The following is a 21,644-nucleotide window of genomic DNA, read 5'->3' on the forward strand; positions in this document are numbered from 1 at the left end:
AGGAGGCTCAGGGGTACATTATCACTTTCTACAACTGTCCAAAAGGACAGTGTAGCCAGGTGGGGTTTGGTCTCTTCTCCCAGCGAAGAAGTGACGGGACAAGAGGAAATGGCCTCAAGCTGTGCCAGGGGAGGTTCAGCTTGGACATCAGTAAGAGTTTCTTCACTCAAAGGAACATCAGGCATTGGAATGGACTGTGCAGGGAGGAACAGCATTCCTGGAGGTGTTCAACGAACAACTGGACATGGCACTTACATGACAAGGTGATAATCATTCAGAGGCTGGAGTTGATGATCTTGAAGGTGTTTTTCAACCTAAATGAGTTGTTTTTCTTAAGTCTGAATGACTAAGCATTCTGGTAAATGCCAGGTTTTGCTGGTAGACGTGCATCTATACTCTGAATACTTTTTCAATAATTATAAGTCTTATCTATATTAGCAGATTCTTTTTTACTGCTATTTTCAGTGATGGAGGAGAGAAGGACCATAGTTTGTGCTGAGGTTTCTGAAATAAAATTGGGTGGTTTTTTGGTATGGAAGATGGTAGGACTAGCTATGTCTGTTTTGTGACAAAAAGAAAAAAAAAAAAAAAGGCATTTTAGAAATGTCTCCTGCCCTGAGCATGCTGGCTGTTGTAAAACCATCTGAACATGCCACTGAATTCCAATAGGGGTGAAAAACCAAAATGTCTCATTTCAGCTAACAGTAAATTTCAATCCTGTACCTCAACTAATTGTGGAAGAGGTGGTTTTTTTAATAGTCTGATTTTTCTGCAGATACAGTTATGGAAAAATGTAATTTTGGCATGTAACTTCTGTTCAGTCAATATTTACAACAAGGCGAGACATCTGTTTGATACTTAATTGGGATCAGCTGGTATTACAGAGCTTTATTCCCAGGGCTACTGTAAGTAAACTTGAACAATCAGCTTTTCCTTAGGTATTGAAGGTGCTTTAGCATGTATGTTGTGATTGACCCATTTGAAGTAAAGGAACATATTATCTTATATAAGAGTAATCCTCTTTATTTTATCCCTACAAAGCTACTGTCTATGTCAGTCAGAGTTATCCTTGCAATGCTGCCATGGTATGTCCATTTTTATGTGTAATGGATAGGTCTTGTGCATATGTTTTTATTTCTGCTTTTTAGTTCAGGATAGGAACTTTTTAAAAGGTGAATGAAAAAATACATCTGTGAACTCCATCACAATTTTTTTTTCTCAAACATCCCCAGATACATTCTCAAATTTTAGAATTTATCCACACTAGTTCCTAAAATCTTAAGAATGCAATTGGGTCTCCAGTCTAAATGTTATTAGAAGCAATACTGTTCAGAAGCAGTTACATGTAATAAAGACTGTGTCTCCAAATTAACAGCTCTTTTTGCATTGAATCTTCTTTAGTAGGATTTTATATTTTAAATACCAGTTAAAAATTAATTCTGGGTGAATTTATAATGTATAATCTCCTTATGTCAGTCGGATTTTTAGAGTAATTTCAGGTTAAATTTGATATAATTTAGTCATTTCAGGTTCCCTGCTGCTGGTGTCCACAGAGTATGATTTGGATGCCTGTGGTAGGGGTAATTGTTACCCTCCAGAATGTTGCCACACATGGTGCAGAATCTGCATTAGCACCCAGGGCACTTTGCTCCTCACAAACTTTCATGCTACTGCTTTTTTTTTCATAGGCAGCAGCCCTTGTGGGTAGAACAGGGAAAGGCATCTTGTTTTACTCAGCCTGCCCCTGCTTTTGGCTCCTGGCCTTGTCAGGTTGTGTGTGCTGGGTGAGCACAGGTAGCCTGAGTGAAAGGAGGGGGAAGGAAGCAGGGCACCATGGCTTTCTGCCCGTATCGTGAAGTTATGGACACAGCACGTGGAACATGCACTTGTGCTGTCCTACAGCATTACTACTGTGTGTCTGACAGTGCTTTGGAAATAGTTTTCTTCAATATAATCTGGTTTGGGGTTTTTTTTTGAAGAGGTTGAATTAATTACTTAAGTAAGAGAAATAATTGAAACCCCTTTTTATCAGCTGTTCTAAGGATCTTGCTTCCTTTATCTCAGAGGCTAGATTTGTTTTTAGGACCTGACATAAATGGAATAAAAATACATCAGACAAATAGTAACTTTCTTCTTGTATTGTGTGGTTCAAGTGGTATAACTTGAACTGCTCCTTTTGTATTTTCTCCACTCTCCTTCTCAAGTACCATATTTTGCAGGTATCTAATAAGTTCAAGGCAACTCTACTGTGCTAACTTCAAAAACACTAGCAAAAATAACAAAATATTATTTTATGTTATGAAAATGCAGTCCCTCTTACTATTTTTGTGATCTATTCTGCCTTTGCTACCTGTAGATGTAGCAGTCTGGAAGTGTCCTTGCAGAACCTCTCGGACCCTCAGTAAGTTTTCTCCAGTTATAAGATAGGAGTACAGCAAAAGCAGTGGACCTTATTCTGAGTGCTATCTTTGATCATAATTTCTAATGAGTTGATGAGGGGAATAAAGATCATCTGCAGTGACTTAGCTGGCAATTTTTTGTTTTTTGCTGAACAAGGTTCTCGAAGAATTTTTATTGTACACCCAATAAAATGGGTTTATGATAAAGACATTTCAATCACTTTTTCTTAGAACACTGGAAACAAACAGCTGAGTGTGAGTATGGCTGTAGTCCAACCATTAGTTAGCTATAATAAATTTTTCTTTCTGTTTTATTTCCCCATTTTGCATATTGCTTATTAATCTCATTGCTGGGAGAATTAAAAAGAAATCAGTCACACGACCAAAAAATATCTCAAGCTGTTTTTTGAACCATGTAATTAAAATTTTTAGGAATCCTGTATATTTTAGTTTTAAAGAAATTAATAAATATTTAGAATAATAATTTCCACTACATATGCTTCAGGTTATATACTTTATAAAGCAGAAAAAGGCTGTTATTTTCAGAGTTGGGTAACAGTTTTGGAGGCCAAAATGCAAACATAGTAGCTTCATTATGAATTTGAAAATTAATTTTTAAGCATAAACAAGATCACTCTTGTGTTTCACATTCATCTGCCTTTGTATTAGCATTAGTTATTTACAAAATGATCAATAAAGAGTTAGACCACTTTCACAAATAACATTATGGGAGTACACTGTTGAAACCTAGGCTTGAGTGGGAAATAAGGCTACTGACAGACACAGGAGTGGTGGAGATCCAGGTCAGTCCCCATCCCCTGCCCGAAGTTCTGCTGTGGGGTCAGAGCAGATTGCTCAGGACTTCACCCAATCAGAACATGAAACCTCAAGAGGTGGAGACCCTGCTCCACTCCACTGCTGGACTGTCTTCTTGAGCCCAGCTCTCCTTATCTCCAGCCTGAGCCTGTGGCCCTCCTGCTATGCATGCACTGCTGTTAAGAGCCCACGTGTATCCTCCTCCATCCCCTCCTGGTGCTGGGGGTATTGGCAAGAATGATTTGTTTCATTATCTTATAGTGGTCTTTGGACTCCAACATCTGTGTTAATTTCTCTCACCATTACCTGCATCAGTCTAATCTGAATTCAGAACCCTATCAGTGTAAACACTGAATTCATGAAATCTTCATGGATTTTTGTTTGGTCATACGTAAACCAGCCTAATAGAGGAATCAGGGGCTGTTGACTTCCCTTATTCAGGACTGCAGTTATATTTATGAGCTGTCTTCCTGAAGATGTACTGTGATAAAGTAGTTCAAGGGAGTTGAAGGCAAAGGGTAAGGAGTCCTTATCCTTGGTCTCTTCAAAGAGGCATGTCAAATGTGGGAGTTACATATTTGAGCTGTACTGCTGTCATTGCCCTTGTAGTGACCAAAGGGACAGGGTAAGTAAGGTGAAGCAGGAGTGGAAGGAGTATGCCCTCGAGTATTTGGCCACCCTCGTTAAAGTTAGCTGTATAACTGTCTTCACTGGTAGCTCATTAAAATGTGATACTTAAAAATGTATTCAGTCTTGGAACCTCTCAGTGTAGGTATTCCAGATGGAGTGTGGTTTGGTTCTGCTCTTAAGCACAATCTCTGCCTAAGATGGTTGCAGCCTCACTAGGCTTTTGACTTCGTCCTTCAATCAGTTTGGAAGCAGGTTTATTTCAGAGAGCTCCAGCACAAGCTAAGTGGCTGCATGTAGTTATTGTTGGCTACAATTGCAGAGAAATAACTCTAGAAGAAAAGCCCGGTTGGGCAAACAAAGGAGATGTTATCTGTCACATTGTGCAGTATTTGTGGTATGTGTTTACTGCAGAAACCGCACTCAGTGCATTTTTGTGTGTGACACTGAGCTAGCAAGCAAGTTAAATGATAGCCAACTTCTGCCTGCAACTGCGATTTGGAATTAAACAAGGAAATTCATTACCATTTCCAAGAAATCATTGATGTTTGAATTACGCAAGAGTACAAGCCTCTGCCTGAAATTGGAACCAAACTGTCTTTCATCAACCTTTTTGCAAGTGGAAGAGGAAGCCCTCTACAGTGTTAAAGCACACTTAAACAACTGCATCTGTCTTATTATAAACTTAGTGGGAAGAGTTCTAGAGAGTGGAGTTTTTCACTATGCTTTAGAAACTTTGCCCTGGACATTGCTGAGTTCAAGCCTAATAAGCGTATAACAAGTCTCTAGAAAAAAAAAAAAAGGCAGTTTAGTGCAATTAAGAAATCAGTCTTCATACATTAGAGCTAATGGTAGCACTGAGTAAAAGGCAGACAAATAATGAACTTTGAAATGAGAACTGAACATCAGTAAAAAAACTCTGTGAAAGGTGTAATGTGACTGTGGAAGAAATAAATTGAAAACCTGGAGATTTTTGGAAAAAAACTTTATGCATTAAATGCAATAGTAGCAACTTGAGTAAAAGGAAAAAAACAAGATTTGAGATCAGAGCTGAAGTTCTAATATCCTCGTTTGTAATTGTACTGGAAAGTATTTGAAAACCTAGATAATTATTTGCCACCACATTCTAGAAAATTACCTATTCTGACTTGATGTCTCCTGCTGGAGTAACTTACAGAGAGAAAATAAATTTTGAGGCATCCAGTGCCCAAGGTATTCTAATTCTGTGATTTGTAGCATTACATTACAAAGTGTCATCTTGAAGTAGTGGTGCAGAGGGAACAGAACTTGGTATAACTGTCCCATTACAGCAAACTCTGAGGTCAGATTTGGAGGAAGAGTTAAAAAACATCTTTTCCCCTCACCCGGGAGGATTGGTGCCCAGTTCTACCCAGGTCTGTTAGGACGGGCTGACCTATCTCTGTGTGATCTTAAGACAATCTACTGACCATCTTTCTGCATCCTCAGCTGCTAATATATTTTTTTATATATTAGCAGACTCCTTTGAAACTCTCATTCTTAAACTAGAAATACTCTTAATAACTTTTTTTAAAAAAATAAACTGGTGAAGCATGCTAAAATTGAATTAAAAGAACTGTTTTATCAGCAATTTAGGGAAAATGTGAGAAAGTTCTGTGATACTTAGAAATTATTCCTGGGTGCTTGGTGTAAGCCCAGTTTGTGCAAATATGACTCCCAACAGAAACACTGAATGACAGCTGTGGATGGCACTGGCTTCAACCAGTGTAGATTCTGCAAGATTCAGCTAATGAAAAATGTCTCCTGAGGTTTTTAATGCATGTGCAAGATGGGTCTCTTCTGGGTTGAATGTACATTGTATTGGCACAAAAATAGCTCCTTCTGCCTACAGCAGTTTTTCTCACTATTCTTTCCCCGTGCTTTGGAACCCTGTTATTACTCAGGTGTTGCACTGCAGAATTCTGTCAGAATTTAAACTTTCCTAGAATATTTTACCAGGTTATTACTTTACATTTGCTATTCTTGGCGTGCGCTTTATTCTGCTACTTTTTTTTTTTACTTGCACCACCATTTTTTATTCACACTGGGGTAGAAGACATTTCAGTTAAAGACTGTTGCTGTTACATGTAGCTGGAGCATTCTGACATAATTTCTTTCTGATTAGGTGAGAATGAAATCCTTGAAACTCTACACGATATTGCAAGCAAGAACCAGATATGGCGGTCCTACATCGGCATGGGTTATTACAACTGCTCGGTGCCCCAGCCCATCGCACGCAACCTGTTGGAGAATGCAGGATGGTAATGGACCACGATTTATTGTTACATCTATATGTATAAGTACACATCTCTCCCACAAACCTGTTTTTTTTTTCACTAAGGCTTTCATATATTTGGTAATGGTGGGTATCCTGCTGTGTAGGAACTGTGCTATTAGTGCTAAACCTGGAGATTGACTTTAGAATATGCTTTTTTCTGTAAAATATGCTACTGGTTTTTGTCTTCTGTTTGCAGCTCCTATATATTGTGAACTAATACAAAATTAAATGTTTACTTTAAGGAAGTATACAGACTTACTTCCTAAACGAATGTAATTCTTTCCTAACTTTTGTGTAAATTAAAACCATCTCCCTCCTCCACTGATGTACACAATTTGGGTGGAAGTAGTTAAATACTACTCAGTACTATGATGATGATTTTCTGGTGAGGAAGTAAGAATTTCTAAGGAAGTAGAAAATTCTACAGTCTATTCTCTTAGTTTGTTTGGGGTTTTTTTTAACCAGAGATCTTCAAGGGTTTGAATGTTTACCCATAAAGTGATTTCTTGTTTTGTCTGATCAAATTATTCTCTGGTGAACAGCAGTGACATTGATCTATCATACTATGATAATTCCTTTATGAAAAGGCTGAGAATATTGTACTTAATTCTGATCATCCAGCTGACATTTTGCTTTCTAAGGTAAAAAACCAAACTCAGAAATGATGCAACAGGAAAAGCTAAATTTCATGTAGAGTCTCACTTTCCAACAGACTGAACATCACCCTGCATTTTCTCATTTAGTTTACAAGTTCCCTGACCACTAATATCCTTGTTGATACTGTATTAAAATGATAACTCATCCTTATTACTAAGTAATTTTTATTTTAGTAAAATCAATATTTATTTAAAGGTTTTATATATATATACATTAAAAAAAAAAAAAAAAAAGCCCAAACAACAAAAAACCCCACAATCAACCAAAGGATCATATTACTGAGTGCAAGAAGTCGTTGTTACTTAGATGTTATGTATTTTTTTATCCTTTGGGTTGCCATAAATGGGTCTACATATATGTAGACTTCTAAGTCTTATTTATTTTTAGATTTGTTGGCTCTGTTTGCATCACTGGTGGAAAATTTGCAGTGTTCGAAGTCAAGGAATCTATGAAGTACATCTATGCAAAGTTTTATTTGGCCTTATCCTTGTTCATTTTTTGCAACATATGCAATCTAAATATTTTGATACAGAACCAGGAAACAAATTATCAGTTGATAGAAGTAAAAACAAGAGTAGTTAGAAGGTAGGTGGAAGAAAAGGAAATACTTTTCAATCCTAAAAAGTTATGTAGTGTTAATGAAACAACTGAGTCTGTCCAGAAATCTGATCTTGCACTGTCCAGTGAAGTCAAAGTGATGGCTAAAAGCTAAACTATCAGAACTGCTAAAGTGAAGGTTAAAATGTTTGTTGGAGAGAAAAAAAATGTGTGTGTGCATGTGTGCTAAAGCAACTACGCAGACTTTATGGAAGCTGTTTAAGAAATCAGACTTCTTACTTCTGCTGAGTGTGTAACACTCCATGCTGACACACTTCACATTGCAACTCCAAGGGAAATACTACAAGCTCAGACTTATTGTTTCTGATCTATTCTGTGTCTCTTACATAACTTGTGTTTGCTTTGCCTGGCATTATTTAGAGCAACTAAAAGTCTCCCAAAGTTCAAGTTTGATTCCTTCACTCCCAGACATTAAATATGTAGGAATACAAACCGGTACCAAAGATGCCTGCAGTCTTCACATCTCTGGTGTAAATCATTAAACTTGTTAGTTAGTAACACTCAGAATGTAATGAAAGCATTGCATTCTGAAAGTAACCACATACTGTGCAATAATTACTTTTAGAGAATTTGTTTTTAAATTATGTTACAAAGTCACTTACCATGTAGTATAGATTCAGGCAGAACACAGAATGAAGACTAAAGCCAGATATTTTATTTGAAGAAATTGTGGAGAAGTAGAATCAATTAAAATATGTAGATGCTTAAAAAATGCCAAAAAAACCCTTTTAAAAGGAGTGTTTTAGTAAGGTTGCTTATGTTATAAGAGGTGCCTTTATTTGTAGAACTGTTAAGCATCATAGTAGTTGGTGGCAGTACTGGAATTCAAGATTTCTTGGTTGGTTTTTTTCCATCTTTCTGGAATTGATTTGTTTTAGTTCAGCTGTGTTGACCATTCAAAACCATAGCATCAAAATCATAAGGCATCATTGATTTTATTTTGTAATATAGTGTATTTTCCCAGCTATGTGGAGCAGGAGTTCTCTAATGCGTTTCAATTAATCACAATGTTCTAATTCTTATTAGTCTAGTTCTAGTTCCTTCTGCAAGTTAAAATACAAGAAATGGCCCTTAGGTGAAATGAAAGGAAAAAACACAATTGTAAAACTTTAGGTACAGAGGAGTTTCTTCTACTAATCAATAAAAGTCATTGCTCTTGTGAAGGTGTTTGGAATAATTCTTTTTATTGGTAAGAACTGAGTGGGGAGAGCAGAAAAGAAATCTTAATACTCCAGAGTGAAAGTTTATCTGGCAAACTGAACATGGGGTTTAGCTGCTGTGGAGAAAAAAAAATCCCTACTGTTGGGATTAGCAAGGTTGCATGCAGCCTGTGACATGGTCTCACTTGGGAACTGTGCAGTCATATGACGATAATTAGCTTAGTACTAGAGCTGGCCAAAAATGAGAAAAAACCTACAGGTTTTGGGAAAGTCATCAATATTTATGTACTCTATACATAGCTGTTGCCTTCTGTTACTGTACTGAATAGTGTGTGTGAATAATTCAAGCAGGTATTTCATTTAATTAGACAGTAAATACATCAGCATTATATATTACACTTTGAGTTCACATATTGAATATGTCCTTCTTCTAGCTTTTGCATTCTCTTCAGGACTATTTTGTTGCTTCTCTCATCTTGCTCACCAATTCTCCAGTTTGTTTTTTTTTTAATCTTTGGGTTTTACTTTCTATTGATGCTACATGACTTGGTATTTTAAATCCTGGAGTCTTTCTGGAAAGCTTATACCTTCACTTCATTTTTCAAAAATCTGACACTTACTACTGCCCTTTTACAGAAACAAAATGCTGTTTTCTTCCATCACTAGAAAACAGAGACTCTGAATATTCACACTTACCGCTTGTTCCTGGCTGCTGCTCTAAATTCAGTCTGCCGTAAAGTGTGTCCTGAACTACTGTGTAATCCAGTGCCCAAATTTCCAGCAGTGAGAGGAGAGTCTGACCTCTGTTTTTGCCTTTTATCCTTGGACCCATGCTGCTTTGTTTTCTGGACTTTTACAATAGACCGTTTCCCTTAGATTCTTGTGTTTTTTAAAAGAGTTGCTTATATTGGCCCTTCTGTTTGGGTCACCAAATGACAACAGGTAAATCTCACATTAGTCTGACTTCTCTCCACTAACATATATGGAAACTTGTCATTTCACAATACACTTCTGAGCTTGATTCTGTGAAATGCCAAGTGCCTTTCCTCTTAAAAAGGTGAAGAGGACTTGACAAGTAAAGGTCTTCAGAAACAGTATTGAAAAATTGTGGTGATATCTAGATATGATTGAAGAAAACATTCTCCTTTGAATATTGTGACTTGATTTAATTCTTCCACACTACGAGTAACCATCTACTTACTCTGTCCCTTCTCCATAATACCCTCACACCTTTGTTTTAAAAGTAATTTCTCTTTTCAGAATGGAGAAGCAGAATTCTTGTACTGTAAAAAGTCAAGTTGATACCAGAAGATAAAAATTACAACACCTAAAAATAACTGTATTCTAACAAATTTCCATGTTAACGAATTACACTTTACTATTTGTTTTATCTGTGGTACAGTTCAGTTGTACATTGCCATAACTTTGTTACACATTTATTTTCCTAGACCCAAACTCAGAACTGTTTTTCTTGCAGGGTTACCCAGTATACTCCTTACCAGCCTGAGGTGTCCCAGGGCAGGCTGGAGAGCCTCCTGAATTACCAGACTATGGTGTGTGATATCACAGGAATGGATGTGGCTAATGCATCTTTGCTGGATGAGGGGACAGCTGCTGCAGAAGCCATGCAGTTATGTCACAGGTACTCTGCTTAAATGTATGGTTAAATCACAGCAGGAAGTAATTTTGGAATTTGAAGGCATCTATCGCTGTGTAGGCAGTAGGTTGAAGTTGAGTGTGGCCTTCTTACTGTGACCAGTTCACTGAACAACTAGAATCCATGTTGCCGTACCTCCAGAGAAGCTCTTAGTGTTAGTGTAAACATTTAACTCAGACATTTAAGGTCTTCAGAAAGTAAGGACATAGTAGAAATTCTAGAGGAGGGAAGACTCACCCCTGTTGGAGGAAGATTGGGCTAGAGGACACTTAAACAAACTGGACTTGCACAGGTCCTGATGTGCTGCAGGGGGAGCTGAGGGAGGCTCCTGATACCAGTGCGAGGCCACCCTTGATTGTCTCTGAACAGCCACAGTGATTGGGAGAGGTGCCTCAGCAGTGGAGCAAAGCAAGTGGCACTCCTGTCTCCAGGAGGGGAGGAATGAAGATGCAGGGAACTACCAGCCAGCCAGCTTCACCTCGATCCCTCAGTGATGGTGGAACAACTGCTAGTCCTGGAAGCCATTTCCAGACCTGTGAAGGACAAGAAGGGGATGAGGAGTCACGAGCATAAATTAACAAAGGGGGAGGTCATGTTTAACCAACCTGATGACTTTCTACAGTTGAGTGACTGGCTAGGGAGGGGAGAGCAGTGAGTCTCCCTTAAACCTCCACAGAGAAACCAAAAATTATGGGCTGGATGAAGTGGGAGAGAGAGCCAGATGGAAAACTGTCTGAATGTCAGCCCAGGGTGTGCTTGTCAGTGTGCTTGACATGAACTCTGGGTGGAAGACAGTTATTACAAGCCAGGGGCAATACTGGGTCCAGTTAATGATCTGCATGATGGGACAGACTGTATCCTCAGCAAATTTGCTGATGATGCAAAACTTGGAGGATCAGCGGATAGACCAGTGAGTCATGGTGCTTCCAGAGGGACTTGGGCAGGCTGGACAAAAAGGGGTGACAGGAACCTTGTGATGGTCAACAAGGGGAAATGCAAAGTCTTGCGGCTGAGGGAGAAGCAACCCCAGGCATATAGGGTACATGATGGGGTCTGGCAGGCTTTGCTAGAAAGGCCTTTGGGGGTTTGGGTGACACCAGATTCCAGCAGTGTCTACTTACTTGTGGCCAAGAAGCCAACAATCCCCTCACTGCACTAGAAGGAGTTCTGCCAGAAGGCCAGAGAGGAATCCCTCCCTCTCACCCTGATAAGTCCACATTCCACAGTGCTGTGCCCACCTCTCCAGTACAACAGAGACATGGACATACTGGAAAGGGTCTGGTTGCCCTGCCTGGGGTACCAGCCCAGCTAAAGGCACCCAGACACACACCTGCTCCCACTGATACCACCACAGACACAAGGGCCCCTATTGGTTGATGTGCTGCTCCAGCTGCTGGCACTCACTGCATTCCACTCAATCCAGTCATTTCAGTTGTTGTACTGTGGAAATGTGCATCCTTTGTGGTCTGACTCCAGTGGCACACACATGTACACGCAGAGAGAATACAGAACCCCTTACCCATGAAAGGAATCAGAAGGGCATTTAACAAGAAGAGAGGACAGACTTCACTAGTTAGGCGCAAGAGCTTCAGCAACTTTATATGTGGCTGTCCCAGTTTATCCCTTTACTCCCCTATTTTGCTACACTTGTTGCTCGCAGAATGACTGTATTATTTTCCCGCTAAACATCTCATAATAAGACATGTTTGCAGTCCCCATATGCTCTTCTTGTGCATCCCATAATGTCTTCTTGCCAAGTGGGGGGTGGCACCCAGGCAGTGTCCATGTTTGGATTAATTAATTAATTAGAGCTCCCACCTGATTGGCCTCTTTGCTCCTCTGTGCTTGTGGAGATGGGTCTCTGTTGGGCTGATTTTCCCTGAGAAGTGCCTGTGAGCAGCAGGGACAGATTATTATTTAGTCTCTCTCATCTGCCATTGCCTCTCTGGGGGGATACACAGAACCTTTTATCACATAGTCTAGCAGACTATGGCCTGAGTCTCTTGCGTCCGTGAAAGTTGAAGATGTGTGTTATCTTTTTCTATCAGTGGTTAAAAGACTCTTTAAAAAATGGTGGAGTACATAATTCTAAGTTTCTGAAAGTGAAACTCTTACTTTCATGGATGCCTGTGGTAGGGCCATGTGAAAGGGATTTGCAAATCAAATGAAATATGAGAAATGACTGAAGGTCACTGCAGAACTGTGTATCAGGAAGGTGATTACACAGCAGAGACTGTGTAATCATAGTTTTGTATGGATAAAAATAGTTTTCTAACCATTCACTAGTTCAAAGTCTCAGTGTGACATAAAATTCTGCTTACCAGAGAAAAGTAGGGAGCTATATATTACCAGAATCATAGAATGGTTTCGGTTGGAAGGGACCTTGAAGATCACCTAGTTCTATCCCCACTGCTGTGAGCAAGGACCCATCTTCTTCATCTACCTTTACCTACTTGAATGGCTCATGCTTTTTTATCCAGGGCAACATTGAAAAATCTGTATTAAAGACCACAGCTGTATTCCTTTATAAGAATATGTGTGTTTGGAGCCATTGCCATGGCTTTTGAAATTAGCTCCCTGTTCTGTTTCATAATCTGTTTTAATTTTTGTCGTGTATGATTCTCATTTGAGTGTCTGAAATGAACTTTCTTAATGTAAATGTGCCAGAAACATCATTCAATCTTACACTTAATCTGGTTATAATAACCAATATTTTAAACTGCCTTTTTACATAGGAAAACTCACTTGTAGAAAATAAGCTAATTTATTTCCATGGAAAACAACATATTATTGATGTGTAAACCTTCTTTTTCTTGTTTTTAACAGACACAACAAAAGGAGAAAGTTCTATGTAGATGCCCGATGCCACCCTCAAACTATAGCAGTGGTCCAAACTAGAGCAAAGTAATGTTTTCATCCGTTTTCCACCATATCTTTTCCCTTACACTCAGTCATTTTCCATCTGTGCCTTTTTGCCATATACCTAACATTTCTGGCCTGTGCTTTCTTTGCAAACTAAAAGCAGAAGTCTGTTATCGTTTAACGTTTCTTCTAGTTCAAATACAACTGCAAAGAAGTTAAAGCTGTTTGAAAAGAGATGAAACATATGATAAAAAGAAAAGATTTAATTTTTCTTTTAAACTGTTGCACAACTATATACATGTGACTGTTGAATTCAGTCTGGTCTTTTTTTTCTTTTACTAGGAAGCAAGTATCTTAAGCATTCTCCATTTGCTTTGCTGTGTATATCTGGTGGTGATATTGAACGCAATTCTTCTTCAGTACTATATAATGTTACGTGAAACTTTCTCAATGTTTAGTGCTGCAAAGATGTTCAACTCTCTGTATGTTAAAGAAAGAATGATATATGAGTCCTTGAAAACATCTTATTAAGTATCACTCTGAGGTTGGAAGAGGTTTGAATATTTTGCCTTTGCATGTATTTGTTTCCAGTTATACAGGTGTTACTACTGAGCTCAAATTACCCCATGAGATGGATTTCAGTGGAAAGGATGTCAGCGGAGTGTTATTTCAGTATCCAGACACTGAAGGGAAGATTGAAGACTTCTCTGAACTTGTTGAAAGAGCTCATCAGAATGGGGTAAAGTAAATTTTATTGGTCACACAGATATCAATCTAATGATTCAAACAGCCATATTCATGGAAACTAAGTGTTAATGAGGTACCATCTCAGGTACATGCAATTGATAACCATTACAACCATTGCACTTGAGCTCCATGCAAGTGATGTGGAACTGTTTGAAACTAAATTTAAAAACCTAGCTCCCATGTAAACACCATTCCTTCAGAAGAGAGGCTGACTGCTTTGTGCATTTCTGTTCTCAGACTCTCGCCTGCTGTGCTACTGACCTTCTGGCCCTCTGTATTCTGAAGCCTCCTGGAGAGTTTGGGGTGGATGTTGTCCTGGGTAACTCCCAGAGGTTTGGTGTCCCGCTGTGCTATGGGGGACCCCACGCAGCATTTTTTGCTGTCAAGGAAAACCTAGTGAGAATGATGCCGGGCAGAATGGTGGGTGTCACAAGGTAAGGGCTCCCTCTGCCATTAAGATGAAGTCATAGAGTCTTAGAATCCTTGAGGCTGGGAGGACCTTCAAAAACATCAAGTCCAGCTATCAACCTACCACAATGTTGACCACTCAGCCATGTCCTCTAGTGCCATATCCACACATTTTTTGAATACTTCCACGGATGGTGATGCTGTCACTTCCCTGGGCAACCTGTTCCAATGCTTTAGAATCCTTTCTTTGAAAATCTTGTGCCTGATATCCAGTCTAAAGTCTCCCCTCAGAAATCCTACTAATACATAAGAAACTGTAAAAAACACACTATGACCATCTTATGCAGCCTTTGTGAACAACAGGTGACCATGGTGTTGTATCAAGCACCCTTTTTTCTTGAAAATGGTGAGACTAAAAGTTGCCTTCAGTTTTGAGGGAGCAAACTTCAAGAACTGTATTTGGGTGCAACAGTCTGTCGTTCTTGTGGCATTGTGGGATGAAGAGATAACCAAAAGCAGAGTGGATTCATTGTGATGGCAGGAGGCTTTGAAAACTAACTTAGTCCACATATTCTGTACTGTTAGACCTTTTTCTCTGTCATCCAATCTTACAAAACATAAATGGAAAGAAGTAGAAAATTCAGTGAAGCTCCAAACTATTCCAGAAGGAATCTGGTTCAAATTTTAGTTATGCTTAAGTAAAGCAGAGAAATAGTATGCAAAATCTGCTTCTAATAGTTGCTGAGGGTGATGCACTGTGTATTTTGACAAGACATCTAGCTAGTAATAGTTAAATGCAAAGTAATTGCCACTAGGAAGACTGCGTATCTTTGGCACAGAGGCTACCCAGAAGTACTTCAGTAACCAAAATAACTAAAACATTCACAGTAATCAGTATGTTTAGGAATATTTAATTTATATTACTTTTCAGTTAAAATAGCTGCAATAATCTGTATAATGTTAAGAAAATACAAAATTCTCCTGTAGTGTGCTTCGAATTTCACTGTGTGCTCTACCTGACCAGCCATGTTATAAAGAGAAATCTAGAGGTGCTTTAGTCTTGCTCTTTTGGTATTACAACTGTCCTGATTTGTGCTTTGCTCTCTCCAGCACCCTTCTGTCTTTGAATACTAGTTTCAGGTTTGCATGCATAAAGCCCTGTGTCATAAATAACTGTAATTTTAAAGTAACAGAAGCAACATTTTCACTTGTGACTTAGAGATGCAAGTGGGAAGGAGGTGTACCGGCTTGCCTTGCAAACACGAGAGCAGCACATCAGGAGGGATAAAGCCACCAGCAACATCTGCACAGCACAGGTAACTTACACCTTATTTTCAGTGCTAGAAAGGAACAAGTTGAGCAATGAGTCAGCTGTACTTTAGAGAGATTTTACTAGAAAAATGAGGGACATAGAAATATTCTGGACTTGGTTAATTTGTTTTGAGTCCTTTGAATAGTGGAATCTGCTTGAAAAGAGAGATTTACTATCTGTTTCCTTACAGTAGTGCTGAATCCTTGCATTGTCATCAATCTGTCTGTCTTGTAATGTGAACACCACAGAGTAGTGCTGTGTTTGTTATAAGCAAGACAGAACTTGTTATAAAGTAGAAGGGAATTCCAATGGTCTGAAATTTCCAACTCAAGGCAAAAGTAATAAAATTCTAAATTGTAAAAATAATTATTCAAATTGTCACAACTTATATTTTTGTCTATGTGATTTGATGCAAGAATGTTACATCTCTAAAGTGATATCTTTACAGGAAAATACCATTATTAAGTGAGTAAGTTTGCAAAATAGTTATCTTCAGCATACTTCCACAGACCTCCAGCCAGATGGGGTCATAAATGTTTTCGCTCCTATCATTGCCTTCCTCCTGCGCTTACGGTTATGGCACATTTTGAGGAGAGATTATTTCTACTGACACAAGTTTAATTACTTAGTATTCAGGAGATACTCTATTTTTTTTTTTTACTGATCCTAAACAATGGATCCCTGTGAGACTAGCTTGACTTAAAGATCTTCAAACATCTTTGTTGCAGTAGTTAAATTTAGGTACATGTTAATTGCTAAAACAGTTACATTTCAAACAGCATTGAATTCATAATCAGTCCTTACAGTTTCATAAACTTTCCCTCCTTTTATTTTGTAGACAATACAAAAGCAGCTATCACATCAGCTGAGGATATGGGGGTATGAGGGCATGGGATATGCTAAAGAAACATTCCACTAAACTTACGTGAAGTAGTCTTTGCTAGCAGTAACAATGTCCTAAACTGTGTTTGGATCCTAGGCTCTTCTGGCTAATATGTCAGCTATGTTTGGTGTCTACCATGGGTCTGATGGATTAAGGCACATTGCAAGACGAGTACACAACGCTGCTCTCATCTTGGCTGAAGGTGTGTACTTAATGTTTACAGAAACCGTTCTAAAATCCTGACCCCTTAAATAATACATCTTAAATAAACTCACAGGGCAGGGGTGTCCATCTGCTGTGTGCTCTCTCAACTTGAGAGAGGCCATTTTAATACAGAATTCACAGCTGATATTTTTTTTGTGCAGTTCTGGTAATGATATCCAAGTATTAGATGTCTGTGTGACAAGAACTTGCAGGAATTGCTTTTGTTTTCTGGGAAACTAATAGAAGTCTACAGAGTGAATCTCTAGATGATACTGTTGAATTGCTGTTTGGCAGCATCTACTTCTTTTGATGGACCATCCTAGTTTACACACAGAAATCTGCACAGAGTGTTAATAACATAGCAAAGGAAGGCAATAAATTATATTAAAGCAATAGAAACATTTCAGTTGAATTGGGTGGAGTATCATAATTTCTACAAACATTGAAATCCCAAAGCTTAACAGCTGAGGAAAAGCATAGAATCTGTAGCAGAAAATAGTGATTGAATCTAGACTATGTGGTCTGGTACAGTTCTATTTCGCTGATAAGACCACCACTGCTGTCAGAAAGAGGTGTATAAAACTGGCATGTTTAGAAGCAAGGGATTTCTGTAACAAACATCCATACTTTATTCGCCAGTTTAGCCAGAAGACCTCTTGCTACTGCAAAAAGCCCTAAGACTCTAAACTTTGTTATGGCAAGCTCTGTGACAGTTCATATCCATTAATATCTTTGAAATGTTATTATTTTGTACTTATTGCATTCATATATCAACTCTGCTGCTGTATATTTGTCAGATTTGATGTATCAGAATGATCTTCCCTAGACTCAATCTGAATTATTACTTAGGTTTGAATCTGATTTAGTTGCATTTCATACACAGTGACATTTCACTAAAAAGATGGTGATTTTACTGCTCTTTAAACAAGGGGTGTATTTTGCTTTATTATGTAAAAACATTTACTTATGAGATGCATAGTATTGTTCTGCAACTGCCACCTGAGCAAACAATACAGTGTGCATATAACAGAATTAACTTACTGTTTTGTGTAGGTCTCAGGCGAGCTGGTCATAAACTACATCATGATCTGTTCTTTGATACCTTGACCATCACGTGTGGATGCCCAGTCAAAGAGGTTTTGGACAGGGCAGCTCTTAGAAAGATAAATTTTCGGATTTACAGTGATGGCAGAGTAAGCAACTTTCTAAACCTTTGATAAATTCAGAAATTTTGTAGTATGACTGTAATTTATGTAGTATTTTCTTCATTGAGTTTCTAATCATTACATGTCCTAAACAGAACAAGATTATTTAAGATCTTGTAATTTGTTCAGATATATGCATCAATTATAAAGATAATATAAAGAATGAACTTGTTAAATGATGCACTGGACTTCCAGAAATAATGGTTGTGTTTTCATTTTATGCCAATTAAAAGGATTATCTATTTTTTTCATGTTAAATATGCCACTAAGGGGTGGAGTGGAGAGACTCTAAAATTTAATGATGAAATACAAGGTGACATCCAGAATTCAGGTCCTATGGCAATGTTTGAAGGCAGACTGAAATCTAAACCACATTTTGGTTGGCATTAAGGAGTCTTCACAAAGTGTAGTATGCTCTGTAAATTGGAATAGGGGGAAGGGGTGTCACAGGAAAATGGGCAATTTTCCTATTAAGTAGAAAACACTTAGAAATGCTAGAAAGAAGGTTATGAGTCTCAAAGTTTCTGAGCCATCTGTCTTAAGTGGTTTAGGAAGATAAAGAAAGGAACTGGAAAATGTTATATAAATAAAATAAATTTCTATATCATAAATACCAATAAATATGTTTGTTTACATATTGTTGGATAGATTGATTTTCTTTCTCCTCTTGTGTTTCTGGAAAGTTTTTCTTGACCAAAACAAATGTACTATATCTCTAGAATAAACAGCTTTGAGTAATTACTGGTGCTTTCATCCATAGCTTGGAGTATCCCTTGATGAAACTGTAAATGAGAAAGATCTAGATGACATATTATGGATTTTTGGTTGCGAGTCTTCTTCTGTAAGTACATAATAGGTCATGTGGATTAAATTATCTGAATGTTTCCAGAGTTTAATGAAAATCAAAACTAGTCTTGTATAGTGGGTTTCTGTATGATGACCATTTGTTAAGTAATTAAGATTATTAAATAGCTAAGAATTTCAGAGCATCTCTTAAACGAAGAGGTAGTGTTAAATAAAGGATTTACATAATGCCATTTTTGGATTGCAACACTTAGTTCTTCCCATCAGCTTGGACGCCTTGCATTTAAGGTATTCTGTGATGGTTAGGACATGGAGTCAGTTGTTTCTTTCCCACTGGAATTTTTTGTTGCATGTCATTAGCATTTAGCAGCAATACCTACAAGATCAGAACTGCTGAGATATTAAAACTACACAGTTTTAATATAACACTGTTGTCATGCTAGGTATATGCAGATATGCACATATGATATTAAAGGTGGGGGGGTTTACCTTAAAAGCTGACTAAATCCTAAGGTTAACTGGTAGCAAGAGCTAGTTCTAGTGAAAGTTGACTACAAAACAGAAATTTCCATGAAAATATTTGACTCTGTTTCTTTTTTGTTGAAGGAGCTAATTGCTGAGGGTATGGGTGAGGAAACCAAAGGCATCCTTAGTACCCCATTTAAGAGAACTTCCAAATTCTTGACACACCAGGTTTTCAACAGGTTTGTGAATGTATGTTTGCTATTTTTAGGGAATCTGAAATATCTCCTTTCAAAACTAGCATTGGAGTCAGTTGAGGACAGTTTTGTGCCTACATTCATACAGCGACTTGTTACTCTAAAATATTTTGTAGCATTTTTTGTTATCTGTCTTGTTTTAAATGAGCAGAGCAATACTCATGACCACTGAGGGAACATGTTTTTCCATTAATCTGCTGCATAGTACAGCCTACTATTTGAGGACATGGTATCCTTGTATACCATATTTACTGATAGTGTTACTGAGATAATAATAAACATTTTTAATCTGTGTTGCTATTAGCAAGCCTAAAGTGCCAGTTTGGAAAGAACTACTTAGCATATATTAATAACTATCCTCAGTCTTACTTCTTTGTTGTGTGTTTTCCTGTGTAGCAGCTGGTATAGCTGATTCGCTTGCCTTAACACTGTGTTTTGTGTTCTCCAGCTATCACTCTGAGACAAATATTGTGCGGTACATGAAAAGATTAGAAAACAAAGATATTTCCCTTGTTCACAGCATGATTCCCTTGGTAGGTATTTACCAAAAAGAAAGGACAAAAGTTATATACTTTCCTACATGTTTATGTATTTCAATAAATACTAATGTGTGCTTGTATTTTTAGGGGTCGTGCACAATGAAGCTCAATAGTTCTGCTGAACTCACAGTAAGTTGCAATAGTACTGTCTCACTTGATATCCACATGGTTAAACTGTCCAGCCAGTGTCATTCTAGAGAAGTAAAGGCTGCTCTTGGACTAATACTCCAGCTGAGAGGCAGTTTCAGGGGTTGCTAAAGTCACCCTCCCCTTTTCCACTAAGAAAAAGTTCTGAAAAGCACAAGTAGGACTGCAACAACAGTAGGAGAGTGTGTGGTCTTGAAGACTCTGTTTTGAAAAAAATGATGAAAATAGTTTTTGAAATTAGGAATCCCAGTTCTATTCCCTCAAGCAATGTTGCATTCTTGCTTCTGTCTGCTTTACAGATCTTAAAATCAAATCCTCTGAAAGATGGAAAGAGTCAGGTGGAACTGACGATTCATGCTTCTTTTTCAGTTTGCAATTTTTTACGATAATTCCCTTTTTCCCAGCTGAAGAGTTCCCAGATATTTTCATTTTTCTAGCTGATAGCAAATGAAGTAGAGCTTTCGCCAGGCTGTTTGATTACCAAATGCCTTTTTACCTGGAATGAGCTTCTTTTGCTCTCTTCCTGTTGTCTTCTCACTTGCATCTTTCACTGGTTTCCCTTGTCCCCTTTCTCTCACTGCTTTCTGTCACTTCCTTCACTGTTTTATGTCTTGGATATTCCCTCTAAGGAAAACTAGTACTATTCCAGACAACTCCTCTCTGTTTATTTTGTGATCCCACAGCTCTATGTAAGGATAGGTGAAACTAAGAAGTAGGATAATTTAAGGATTTTTAAACATATTTTAAATGTTAAAAATGATCACTGAAAATCATAGAATCATTTATGTTGGAAAACACCTTTTAGATTAGGTGCAGCTGTTTACCTGGCTCTGCCGAGTCCATCACTGAACCACGTTCCTGATCACCATATCTACAGATCTTATAAACACTTCCAGGGGTGTTGACTTCAGAAATTCTTTGGAGAGGCTTTTCAGATCCTTGTTAACCCCTTCTGTAAATACATTTATAACCAGTCCCAACCTCTTGTGTTACCAGTTACTACCTGGGAAGAGACCAACCCCCACATGGCTACACCCTCTGTTCAGGCAGTTGTAGAGAAGTGACAAGGTCCCCCCTGTGCCTCCTTTTGTCCAGCCTAAATACCCTTGGCTCCCTTAGCTGCTCCTCACAGTTCTTGTGGTCCTATGAGCACTCCATGAGCCCACCTTGGTGAGCCTTCACTAACTTTGTAGCCTTTCTCTGGACGTGCTCCAGGACCTCCATTTCTCTCGTGGAGTGAGGGGCCCAAAACTGAACACAGGATTGGAGGTGTGGCCTCACCAGTGCTGAGTACAGGGGGACAATCCCTGCCCTGGCCCTGCTGGCCACACCATTGCTGGTACAGGCCAGGATGCCCTTGCCCTTCTTGGCCACCTGGGCACAGCCTGGCTCATGTTCAGTTGTTGTCACCAGCACATCCAGGTCTTCCCAGGCACTTTGCCTCAACCCTGCAGCTCTGCCTGGGCACAGAAATATCAGTAAAAATGTGGTATCCCACTCTTAAGGGAAAGGCAGCACCCAAGATTTGCAGATACTTATTGTCAAAAAGGAATGACCAAAATCAGAGGTCACAAAATAAACTTA

At 38.4% G+C, this 21,644-nt stretch overlaps 1 protein-coding gene across 1 annotated transcript in view; it reads left to right on the forward strand.

Annotated features, from left to right (window-relative positions):
- Positions 1 to 21,644, forward strand: part of GLDC (glycine decarboxylase) — a 41,856-nt gene that overhangs the window by 4,041 nt on the left and 16,171 nt on the right. Inside the window, exons 3-14 of the mRNA XM_063423922.1 lie at positions 5,986 to 6,121; positions 10,051 to 10,215; positions 13,057 to 13,134; positions 13,684 to 13,831; positions 14,077 to 14,273; positions 15,467 to 15,563; positions 16,539 to 16,644; positions 17,700 to 17,839; positions 18,612 to 18,692; positions 19,262 to 19,359; positions 19,823 to 19,907; positions 20,001 to 20,042. Coding sequence (XP_063279992.1) covers positions 5,986 to 6,121; positions 10,051 to 10,215; positions 13,057 to 13,134; positions 13,684 to 13,831; positions 14,077 to 14,273; positions 15,467 to 15,563; positions 16,539 to 16,644; positions 17,700 to 17,839; positions 18,612 to 18,692; positions 19,262 to 19,359; positions 19,823 to 19,907; positions 20,001 to 20,042 — 1,373 coding nt within the window. The remainder of the gene's footprint in view (positions 1 to 5,985; positions 6,122 to 10,050; positions 10,216 to 13,056; positions 13,135 to 13,683; positions 13,832 to 14,076; positions 14,274 to 15,466; positions 15,564 to 16,538; positions 16,645 to 17,699; positions 17,840 to 18,611; positions 18,693 to 19,261; positions 19,360 to 19,822; positions 19,908 to 20,000; positions 20,043 to 21,644) is intronic.

The sequence above is a fragment of the Prinia subflava genome, chromosome Z (assembly GCF_021018805.1).
Source record: "Prinia subflava isolate CZ2003 ecotype Zambia chromosome Z, Cam_Psub_1.2, whole genome shotgun sequence".
Lineage (NCBI taxonomy): Eukaryota > Metazoa > Chordata > Aves > Passeriformes > Cisticolidae > Prinia > Prinia subflava.